The sequence below is a fragment of the Zingiber officinale genome, chromosome 3A, assembly GCF_018446385.1.
Source record: "Zingiber officinale cultivar Zhangliang chromosome 3A, Zo_v1.1, whole genome shotgun sequence".
Lineage (NCBI taxonomy): Eukaryota > Viridiplantae > Streptophyta > Magnoliopsida > Zingiberales > Zingiberaceae > Zingiber > Zingiber officinale.
This window is the reverse complement of record NC_055990.1, coordinates 42,208,315-42,220,937: the sequence shown is the minus strand read 5'-3', so window position 1 is coordinate 42,220,937 and position 12,623 is coordinate 42,208,315. Positions and strand designations below refer to the sequence as shown.

Below are 12,623 nucleotides of genomic sequence, written 5' to 3'. Positions count from 1 at the left end.
TTACAAAGTTAATTAAATATTTATTTCTAGAATCGGCTCCCAGGTCAAACATGGTGAGGCACAAGGCCTTCTTGGGTATGGGATCATCCACCACTACCTCGATAAAGCCTTTAATAGAAATTCAATATTTAATTTCTTAAAATAACATTAGGTTTAACCAAAAAGAACAATCGAATCACAAATTCGAAAAATAAAGAAAACATAAATTCGAAACAAATACGAAAAACTCTAGAATCATATGCCTCGCGTGTTTTGTATTTCCAAAAATAACTATACAAAGAAAACTAGTATGATGCGGAAAACAATTACTAGTTATACCATTCTTTGTAAGCAAATAACCTCTTTATCTTCTACCGTATTCCTCTTCTAATCTCGGACGTTGTGTGGGCAACAATCTTCTGAGATGAGAACCACCAAGCTCCTTCTTCACCAAGCTAGATTCAGCCACCATCAATTCTCCAAGAGAAGTAGAGGTCCGGCCACCACCACCAAGCTCCAAGGGATGCTAGAAACAAAACTTCCTTTCTCTCCTTCTTCTCCTAGCTAGAACCGGCCACCATGGACTTCTCTTATGTTGATGCCGCCGGCCACAAAGGAGGAAGAGAAGAGAAGGAGAAGAGATCCTAGGGCCAGCCACACCAAGGAGGAAAAGAGAGGAAGAGAAAGAATAGAGATGTTATCCATGAAGGCTCCTCTACGCCCTCTTTTATAATCCTTGGTCTTGGCAAATAAGGAAAATTTAATAAAAACTTCCTTAATTCCTTTGCCATGAAAAAGAAAATTTTAATTGATAAAAATCAATTTTCCTTTCTCTTATTAAAGTGGCCAGCCACCTAGAATTCCATCAAGGAAAGTTTTTATTCACAAGAATTAAAACTTCCTAATTTATTTCCGAAAATTTATAAAAAATTTCTCCAATAATATTTTCCTTCATGGTGGATTATAAAAAAGAATTTTTATAAATTAAAATCTTTATTTTAAACATGTGGATAATTTCCAAAAAGAAAGTTATCTCTAAAAGTTAAAATCTCCTTTCAATCTACAAATAAGGAAAGATATCAAATCCTTTCTTAATCTTTTGTAGAAACTTATAAAAAAAATATTTAATTTTTAAACTCTCTTTTAAATCATGAACATGGTTAAAAAGGGAAAGTTTTTTTAAAATTAAATCCACCTTTTAATCTACAAATAAGGAAAGATTTCAAATCTTTTCTTAATCTTTTGTAGAAAGCTATAAAAGGAAAGATTTAAATTTTAACTTCTCTTTTAAAACCATGATATCCACATTAAGAAAAGATTAAAAATAAAATCCCCTTTTAATATGATGTGGCCGGCCACACCAAGCTTGGTTCAAGCTAGGGTCAGCCACACCAACTTAACTCATCCTATTTACTTGGTCGGCCCAAGCTTGGGTTCCAAGCTTGCTTGGCTAGCCCCAATAGGATGGGTATAAAGGTGGGTAAGAAGTGGATATGTGGTGGGTATAAATATCTATATACAAGAGGCTATGATAGGGACCGAGAGGAGGAATTGGTTTTGGTCTCCCGATGAAATTAAGCTTCCCGTGTTCTCCCCGAACACATAACTTAATTTCATCAATAATAATTCATACCACTAAAGAATTATTATTGAACTACCGCACTAATCCCAAATTACATTTTGGGCTCCTTCTTATTATGAGTGTGTTAGTCTCCCTGTGTTTAAGATGTCGGATGTCTACTAATTAATTGAGTTATTGACAACTCATTTTAATTAATATCTCAGTCCAAGAGTAGTACCACTCAACCTTATCGTCATGTCGGACTAAGTCCACCTGCAGGGTTTAACATGACAATCTTTATGAGCTCCTCTTGGGGGCATTATCAACCTAGATTACTAGGACACAGTTCCTTCTATAATCAACAAGACACACTATAAGTAACACCATTTCTCAACTTATCGGGCATTTTGATTTATCGAGCTAAATCTCACCCTTTGATAAGTCAAAGAAATAAATATTAAATACATGTGCTTGTTACTATATTAGGATTAAGAGCACACACTTCCATAATAACAGAGGTATTGTTCATTTATTTAGTCAGTATAAAAAGAAACTACCTCAAATGGTCCTACTCAATACACTTAGAGTGTACTAGTGTAATTTATTAGTCAAGATAAACTAATACCTAATTACACTACGACTATTCCAATGGTTTGTTCCTTTCCATCTTATTCGTGAGTAACTGTTTATAATATATAAAGAACCGATAACATGATCTTCTGTGTGTGACACCACACACCATGTTATCTACTATATAAATTAATTGAACAATTACATTCAACAAATAAATGTAAATATTGACCAATGTAATTCTTTTATTTCAAAATAAATGTTTACAAAAGCTAGGCTTTTAGTATACACTCTAACAACGGCCTCAGGTGGCGGCGACGGCGTTTTGCAGATCGTGTGAGGTGAACTCAGGGCAAAATACTCGAGGCTTCTCCTTGGCCACCGGTTCTTATCCGCGAGGGAGAAGAGGAAGAGGCGTCACGGTGGCGCTGGTTGAGGAAAACAAAGAGGAGGTTGACGTCAGGTTGGCTAGGGCACAGGATAGAGAGGAATCGGCGGCGGTGCGAGCTCGATTGGAGAAGAGAAGGAGGGGTTCCGCGATGTGGCTTGGAAGAGAAGAGAAGAAAGGTGGAGATCACGGTGTTGAGATAAGGAGAAGAGATCGAGAAGAAATGGCGAAGAGGAACACAACATCGGGGAAGAGGAGGAAACAAAAACAAAAAAAAAAAAAGGAAATCGAAAAAATTTAATAAATACCTAGTGTTAGATTAATTAAATACTAAGTTCACTCCTTAATCAACTCTCACTTTATTTGAATATTCTAAATAGACTTTTCCCAAGCCTATTAATTCATCCCCGTAAACTCGTCATACGAGCTTCAATTAATTCTCAGAAAATTTCTAAAAATTTCTAAAAATTCTCTTAATGTTATTCGTCCATAAAACTTTATTATTCGGTTAAAAAATTTTATTTTTGGGAAGAGGATTCATTAAAAGTATGGATCCTCGAATAATAGAAAAAGAATCATTCAAACCCATACAGAATTGTATGACTCGTTCTTTTTCTTCTCTTTCAGAGAAGCCCTTGAGACCACCACAAGTGCAAGTAATTGGGTCATGGTATAAAGATAGTTTATCCCAAAGAGCTTTCATCTTGGTATAGTAGATTGACACAGATTGGTGTCCTTGTCGAAGTTCCGCAATTTCTTGACAAATTTCAAAAATCCGAGAGTCATTCCCTTGCGAAAATCTATCTTGTAAATCATTCCATACATCGGTTGCGGATTCTGTATAGATAATACTACTTGAAATGTTAGAATCAACAGAGTTAAGAATCCATGAATGTACCATGCGATTACAACACTCCCATGTTTGAAATGTATCATGATTTTCTTTCAGCCTCTTGATTGTCCCGTTGATGAAACCAATTTTGTTCTTTGCACTTAATGCAATGTGCATTGCGTGACTCCATTTCCAGTAATTATTTCCTTCGAGTGGTTTGGAGACGAGAATGAGACTGGGGGTGGTCAGAATGATGCAAAGAGAGAGGATCCGATTGGTTGGCTCCCTTCTCCTTCTAGCTTTCTCCCATTATTGTAGCGGAAGTGTATTATTTTCATAAACTTTGCTCTGATACCATGAAAAATATGAAAGTATGTAGGGAGGAAAGCTATATTAATTCTGTATATATAAAACAATAGTCAATAACAAGAATATATAGAACTTCATAATACATAAAATAAGGAAACTAAGACCTAATTTAATATGAATTAATTACATAGAATATATCTAGGAAACCATATTTAATTAAAATAATTTGGTCAATCAATTAGAATCATTTCTTTAATAATATCCTTTAATATTCATTAGCTTTAGTATATAAACATTATCATTAACAAATTGAATTATGGATATGGAACGACCACTTCAGTCTACATTACACGGAGATCAATTTATATTTAATATTCATAGATTTAGCACACAAACATAATTATAAAAAAATTTAAATTATGAAGAAAAAGTAATTCAATTTGATCCGAGATCAATCTTATTCAATATCCATCAAACTTATTACACAAACATGATGATGGGCAAAGCAAATGTTCTACAACTTAAACTTATTCATCTCTCACACTTAGGTAAATTTCAAAGGATAAACCGGTGTCTTGTCCGGAAAAAAGAGACCAAAGAACTTCTCCAACTCCGCCGGACCTTTTTGATTCTCGTTGAACATCGCAAACAAGTATGTCTCAATTGCAACCTCAGGCTTCTTTGGTGTCCCTTTCGCAACATGGTTGATCAAATTTTGATTGTAAGTGCCAGCATTGTTGACTTCCGCTCCAAAGTCACCGCCGGATGGCCAACCACTCTCGGAAACCACGACACCCACACTTGCCCCTCCAACTTTCTCCATCGCCGCATTGACCGAATCCAACATTGCATCAAATAGATTTTGGTATCCAAAATTTCCATCTTGAACTATCACCCCGGTCGCTTTGAATAAGGCATAGTCCAATGAAATATCCTTGGAGTTATCCTTGTACGCAAAATATGGGTAAATGTTCACAAGGAGCGGAGCCTCATTCGCCGCGAGGAAATGCACAATGGGGCTGATGATAACTTTTGCCGCGACCGTGAAATCCCCGGCCGAAGGCGGATATGAAGCCCCGAGCACGGTCATGGCCACCGAAGTGGTAACTTTGATGGTGTTAATGTTGTTCGCGAGGAGTGCACTTTGGACATTGCACATGGCGGGGAGGATGAACTGAGCCATATCACTCGGAATGATCTCATTGCCGACGTTGATGTAACGAAAGTTGACATTGCCGATGTGGGGGAGTATATTGGTTTTGACCCAATTTTGAGCCGCCGAAACATCAAGGGCCAATCGTTGCACGTCTTGGTTGAGCGTCCCGACTATGAGACTTATGTTGGATCCTGCCAAGGCGGCAAGCACATCAGGGTATGGTTCATAGATTCTCATGCGATCGATTTGGTTGGACTTGAACAGAGCCACAACCTCTGGAGGTGGTGGCAAGTTATTTCCTACCCTTCCATAACAAACTCCAATAGCACTCACTCCTGCCCAAAATTCATATTAGTAAATAATAATTAATTACACAAATATTTTAAAATATAAACAAATAATAATAATAATAAAAATAATTATGGGAAAAATTACTTGTCGGAACCATAAAAGCAGTCGAGACGATTAGCACCACAATGGCAATGGAAGAATAATGAATATTTCGCATAGCCATGGCTTTGCTTTCGTAGTAGGTAGAACGATAGATTTGTCGTGTAGAAGTAATGTAAAACTCTAGTTATATAGAGATGGTAATGGTGACTTTGAAGGTTATTTGGAAACATAAGGAGAAAAGAATTAAAATATTAGTAATGATTCAACGTGTTTCCTTAGCAAGTAATATTTTTTTTGTAATAAAAAAGTTACTAATTAGTTTTATAATAAATAGAAAATATTAAATTCATGTAAATTCTAGAGAAATAAAAATATATATAAGAAAGAAAACCCCTAAATATAATAATTTTTTAAAGGTCTTAAAAACCAGCATTTATATTTTTTTTTTCCTTTGATATATTATTATAATAATCTCTGTCGATGCTATTAATAGAAAACAATGAAAGTTGAAATTATAGTTTTTTTTAAAAAACACTTTTTCATCAATGAGAATATTTTTTATTAAATTATAAAATTATTTTTAAAGTATTTAAATATAAATTAAGATCATAGTTGAAATTTTGATAAGTTAATATAATTTGTAAATTGATGTGATTTGCGCTCATAAACTTTTTTTTTAAAAAAATGCCAAGCTCAATATGTCAAGTATTGCTTGTTATTGTATTTATACTTAAAAAAAAACTTGAATAAATTCTGGTATTCGCATATTTTGGAATAGGAAATTAATGAATACTCATTAAGGACGAATGGATTGTAATGATATAATAAATCACACAAGGCTTGTACTTCTCATTGATAGATATTGATCTTGTCTGAGACGGTTGATGAAAGAATCATCGGTAAGTTGATGTTGATGTTTACTTTATTGTCAATCACCAAAGAACAATAGAAATTGGTATAGGAATTAATTATGGTCTAAATGAAAGAAAACAAGAAGAGAGTTAGAATAACGGACGAGGGTTCTTCAGTGCAGTTCCTCTGATGCTCAAGTCTCCGATAGAGGAGAATGAAGAAGAAGAAGAAGAAGAAAAACAATGATTTGGGGTTTCTAGAAGTCTAAAGGTGTGTGTGTACCTACGGCCACAAGAGAGGGCGACTTTTTATAGAGTTGTGATTATACTCTTACGTTTTTCAAGTGTTCGGAGATTTACATTTGTGTTACCCATGTTTTTTGAAATAAATATTGTACCCACCTATTTCGGACTAAATAGTTGCGGTTTCCCTTAGAAATAATGACTATGTTATCCTTATCTTTTGCGAGCAACATCTCCTCGTCATTGTTGTCGGGGTTCCAATCTAGATCTTGGAAACTTGGAGTTAGAGACGACTAGGGGTTGGAGAACACCCAGAATTGAGAATGACCTGGAGTCGCAGATCACCCATAGTTGGAAACAACTTGGTGTCGGAGAAGCCTTGGAGTCAAAGATCATCTTTCTGTTGACGTAGAGCCAGAGATGACGCGACACTAGGAAGGACGTTGATTTGGGGAGTGACCCAGAGCAGGGAGTGACGTCGAGTCTGGAACAATACAGAGCCAACTATGGCATCGGATCAGGAACTACATAGAACCGACTTGGGCGTCGAATTGGAAATGACACAGAATCGAGAGCGACACAGAGTCGAGGAGCGGCCTTCTGTTGACTTTGATGACCACTTCAGCAAGATATTGACTTCTCTTCAACCAAGTGGCACCATTTGAGATTGCCTCCCATATAATCAGTCTCCCTTTTAAGTACTGTTTAAGGAGATGAAAGTCCGACTGACTGAACTATTATGTAGTCGAATATAATAGTTCAATCTGTCCTGACTGTAACAACCACATAGTGAATCCTAAATGTGTTACAATTGACATTGCGCATTAAATGTGGCCATGCCTATTAAATGTGCACCATATGCAATCTATATCAACCCTCAAGTCCGGAATATGTCAGTATGTTTTCGAGGTTGTATCTTATTAATGTGATGTGATCACTTGCAAAGAAAATAGAGCATCATCCGAAGTGCAATGATTACTGAGGTTTGGTTTGATCCATGTGCTCAATGAAACAGCTAGAAATCCACCTCACCCTCATGATTACAGAGATCCAACGGTCATAGTTGAATGAGGGAGGGTATATTAGGTCAAAGAGAGAATGTAAAATATAGCACACAAATAATAATTAAATGATAAGATTATTTGACATATAATCTTATTAGTTTTTTTTAGAAATTTTTAGAAATTTTCTGGGATTTAAACGAAGTTCATATGAGCCGTTTAAGGGGATAAAGCTATCCGGCGTAGAGAAAGTCTGTTTGGAATATCCAAAATGGGAATTGATTGAGGAGTGTACTTAGGGTTTGATTAAACAAAACCTAAGTTCATTGGCTATTTTTATTTTCCTCACCTCTCATCGCCACACACATCTCCGCCCGAGCTCTCCTCACCCCATTTCCTCTCCCTCTCGCCTCTGCCCACTGCTGTCAACGCCGCCCGACGCCGTGCAGCCTGACGGACGCCGCACCATCGTTGGTGACCCTTGTCATTCTGGTAGAAGCTACATTGGGATGCTAGTGTTGGCGATCCACTATGCCCTAGCTATCCTCACCGCCAATCTCCTTCGCCCTCTCCTTTCTCCTCTCCGGGTTGCTGCCGACTGCAACGGCCGACGCCGGTCGTCAGCTGCCAACCACCAGCCGCTGTGAGACTTGACAGTAGAACACCGGTGCCCTAGGTTTTTAGCTGCCTTGCCTGATCGCGTTGCCGACGCTGGGAGAAAAAGAATTGACAAGGGGATTAGGGCAATCCTATCCCCTTTGCTCACGGAACCGGGAAGATTCATCACCTCTTCTTCCCGACTACAGTCGTAGACCACATCTCCCTCCACCTTTTTGCATCATCGCAGACCACCACACCTGACACTTTTCTTCTCTGATTATCCTTTGGTCAGTGCGTACGCTTGTTGGTATGATTTGGGTACATGAATCAGATTATGTGAAATTGGTTTGAAATGCTTGTAGCTTTTGGATCAACCACCCTTCTTCTGACAGCAGCTTCATAGTAGCTCCGATCAGCCTACCTCTGTGAACCACCACCGCTGTGTGTTGCTACTATTCAAGCGACCACTATCGGCCAGAATCTATCGTCAAGCTAGGGCTATCATTAGCCCAGGCATTACCGACACAAATCTGTGGTAAGGATATATATTTAAGCTTGATTTGAATTACAAGACTAATTAATGGATTTATGATGGTTACTGTTTTGATTTAGGGTTGATGTAGATTGAGGTTTGTGGTGGTTTGGGAATGTTTGTGGTCGTTGGGACAACCCTTGTAGCAGGACGTCACTGTTTGTAGTTGATCCACAGCTTCAAACATCTTTTCGGATGTGAACTCCTTCGGCTATGAGCCACTAGTGACCATCAATGGAATTTGGTGAGTACTGTTTGAAATGCTAGTTTAAATAGAGTTATTTATGGTATGATTTAATCTATGAAAAAGAATCTAGATTAATCCTTGGAAATAATTAATTGATATGAGGTGAGATTTGATGTTATTTCCAGTTGTGGTTTGGTTGATTAGTGGATTGGTTAATTTAGAGAAGTATATGAATGTTGTCAGAATCATTAGATTGATATTGCGATTAGTGGTGATGGGTTGGATTTATACAATTTTCTTTTGGTAGTATTGAATGGATTGTAATTAAGGATTCATGGTTGAGAGTAATAGAAGTTAATCATTGATTAAAGATAATTAATGATCGATTTGAATAGGGTTCCTCTATGGGATTGGATCTTTAGATTTAGTTGGTTGTTGCTTATCTGATTAGCTAAATTATACAATATATTATTTGCAGGATATTGATTGAGACGAGCGTCTCGACGTGGGGATTATTTATCACGATCGTCAGATAAAGGCGGGTATTTCTTGCTTTATCTTTTTAGCACATTGATCTTGGTGCATGAGCTAAATGTTCAGATAGTGACTGTGTTCATCTTGACTCCACTCTTATTTTTCCTGCGTTTGATACTTCCACTCAATCTTTGAGCTACTTGTTTCTATATCAATACAGTCTCTCGTTGCTATTTATGATATTTAGTAGATACCAGACACATGATACTAGATATTAGATATTGGATATATATAGATACAAGATACCATGCTTACATATTTTGACTGCTATTTATTCATGTTTTTATTGAGCATGTTGGCTTCATGTAGCATACATAATTTCTGTTTATATATATGATGACTGTTGCATTTACGCATCATGTCATTGCATGCATGCCGACGACCAAGTCTTCCTTGTGGTTGAGAGGGTCGTTGGCTTGGACCGCACACTCGGCCACTCATGGGTAGTGGTAGCTGGAGCGTGCCGCTTGTCCTGACGTGCTCCCACTCGCTCACTCATGGGTGGTGATTGCTGGAGTTGCGAGCAGCAGGGACCCCCGTCGCAGATGTAGCTAGTTAGCTACTATGCAACTGTCCCCTCTGTCACTCGAGAGTAGTAATAGCTGGAGTGGTGTACAGTCTGTCATTGTCCCGGCCTCTCGACCATACCGAGGTCATGGTACAGGAAGGTGGGTGAGAGTGACCATCTGTGCATATGCTGGTATTATTATATTGCTATTGCTTATTTATGCTGTTGTTGCTTACTTATGCTGCTATTGCTTATTTATGCTGCTGTTGATTACTTATGCTGATATGCTCACATAGGTTTAGATAGATACCTGAGGTATGAGTTTAGACAGTAATTTGCCTATTTGTAATATGTATATACCTCACATGTTATCCATGTAGTTTTGAGCAGTACTGTAGCAGGTCTTTGCTGTACCTGACCTTCTATTACTAGCCTAGGATATGATTTCATGTATCGACACTTATTATGATATCACTGTTGTATCTCCTATTTTCCCTACGAGACTATATACCTTTGTATCTCTAGTTCTTTAGTATGTTCATGCACTATTTATCTATTACCCGCTGAGTCTTAGTACTCACCACCCCTTAAACTGGTTTATTTCGCCAAGTAGCAGGTAAAGGATTAATGGAGTCGCCTGGAGATCCTGTCCGTCAATCCCATGTCACATCGAGCTTCTTCTACCGTTAGTGCTTTCTTTTGCATTATTGATTTTGTAAATATTCTTGTATTTATGTATTCTTTTGTATGGAGTTTTATTTTGTGGTATCTTGTATTTGGTTTGGTGATGATGTGTTAAGCCGAGCCGGCTCAGAGTTAGATGTTTTGATCGTTTCATGTTCATTATTTTATGATTTCCGCTGTGCTATGTTTCTGCCGAGTGGGTTGCATTATTAACTGTGTGGTTATGCTATATTTCAATTGTGTGGTCTGCATTATTAATTGCGTGGTTGTGTGTATATTCTAGTCGTACGTGGATGATGTATTTTGTTTGTATGTATGTCTCAGATTGTTACCGGTACAGGGGAGATGCTGTCAAAATTTTTTAGTAGGGACTCCTTTGGGGGCGTGATAATTTATTGGTATCAGAGCGAGGTTTACAAGGCCTATTTACTGTGTTTTGGTATTCTGTGATTCGGTTTATCGATGTGACTTTTCGAATATTGGGACCAGGTAGCGACAGAAATCTCCAAGCTATTGGAGGTATGTTTACATATTGTTATCTTACATTTCTGTTTTTACTTGCATAGTTGTTCTGATAGTTATGTCATATATTAGTACTCTTTTGTTAGTATCTGTCTAGTTGTTTGTAGCATACATCACATGTGTTGGGTCAATCATTGATCACGGTTGACCCTACTGGAGATCAAGGATTACAATCTCATGGGATTTCCTTTACCATACCACCAGTATTATTAGTTTTTGTTATCACTAGTTTGGTAGTGGATAGTATCTGCTAAATATCATGTTGTTTCGATTAGTAGAGGACCGATGTACCCTTGTTGACTTGCTTAGTAGAGTATTGATCTACTCTAGTTGGTTCGGTTCGTAGAGAATCAATTTACTCTTGATGTTTCGGTTAGTAGAGGACTGATTTACCTTTGTTGACTTGATCAGTAGAAGAATGATCCATTCTTGTCGGTGTAGTTAGTAGAGTACTGAGTATTTTTATTAGTTCAGTCAGTAGAGGACTGAATTACACTATTTCATGAAGATTCTGGCCTTTGGGTTATTAGTCTTTGGTTAGATAACCTAGAAGATACATTTGAGTACATGACTTGTACAGACGTAGAATGGACTGAAATAGCCATATACCACTATTGGCTTGACTAATCTGTAGAGGATTGATGTATCCTATTCTATGGGGACTTTGACCATGGATTGTATGTACCTGATTGGGTAACCTAGAAGGTACATTCAGTTAGTTGACCTCTACTGTTGTGGGATATTGTAGAGCTAGTTGCTTAACACTTACGAGATATAACCGTTACTCGGTTGTATAACTTGGTGAGTACATTCAGATATATGACTTGTGCTAGTAAAGAAAAGATGATGTTAGCTGCTTATCCTTTACGTGACTAGGCACCACGTGAAGGAAGATGCAGAAGACTACTTCTGAGAGTAGAGCATTCCTTATAGCTTGCCATTAGTTCTTGAACCTAAAAAGGAGGAATCGTGGTATAATGGTTTATAAGGCGATGGTTAGCCGACTCACCTAATGTTCTTTCGTGGGAGATCCTGACTCATGAACCGATTGGATATGATTAGATATCCTTGATGATACCTAGAGATATATGACCTGTAATTATATGGAGAACATGATGTTAGTTGATTAACACCTTTGTAATCGAGCTGTTATTAAGTGATAATATCAGACGATGATTTTCGAGGAGTAGAGCGTCGATTGACAGTTATTTTGATCGACTATCTAATGATAGGGCTCCTCTGCCATTATTGTATGTGGCTTGTCACTAGAGGTTACTGAACCTCTAGAGCAATCGTAGTAAGTGTTACAAGACAATGGTTAGTCATCTCAGCTAACATTATCTCTATAAGTAGCTCAAGACTTTGACCACATGATCATTTATTAAAGGTCTTGAAAGTTATATTTTAGATCAGAGTGTTCAACCTTTTGTCGACAATTATCGGAGGACATTTTATAGGTATGCTAATAAGATTTGTGGTGATATTCTATGATAGGTAGACTTTCAATCAGGAGGTTGATTGACCCTTTAGACTTTGGGTTGTCAATCCTTTATTATGGATATTTGAGTATCTGAAGAATGAGATTTGACATACTCTTTGGATATTTTTGGATAGGATTAGTAGAGTTTTTATACTCATATCGGATTGACCATATCTATACCATTTGGGGAGTTGGTCACTAGGAAAATTATCAGGTTTGATTATATTGAGGATGGTTTGAGATTGATGGATATTACTAGATCAGGCGTGGTGATATGTTATTTGTTGATGATC

General features: G+C 37.4%; 1 protein-coding gene across 1 annotated transcript; it reads right to left on the bottom strand.

Moving 5' to 3' along the window:
• Positions 1-4,183: 4,183 nt before the first annotated feature.
• On the bottom strand, positions 4,184-5,309 carry LOC122050374 (glucan endo-1,3-beta-glucosidase-like). Its single transcript, XM_042611280.1, has 2 exons — positions 5,231-5,309; positions 4,184-5,130 (listed from the first exon to the last, which is right to left on the bottom strand). The coding sequence occupies exons 1-2, from the start codon at positions 5,307-5,309 to the stop codon at positions 4,184-4,186; spliced, it is 1,026 nt and encodes a 341-aa protein (XP_042467214.1).
• Positions 5,310-12,623: the final 7,314 nt, after the last annotated feature.

Coding starts and splice junctions, on each gene's coding strand:
- LOC122050374 (XM_042611280.1), bottom strand. CDS start 5,309: ATGGCTATGCGAAATATTCATTATTCTTCCATTGCCATTGTGGTGCTA. Junction 5,131..5,230: donor TGCTTTTATGGTTCCGACAA/GTAATTTTTCCC, acceptor AATTTTGGGCAG/GAGTGAGTGCTATTGGAGTT.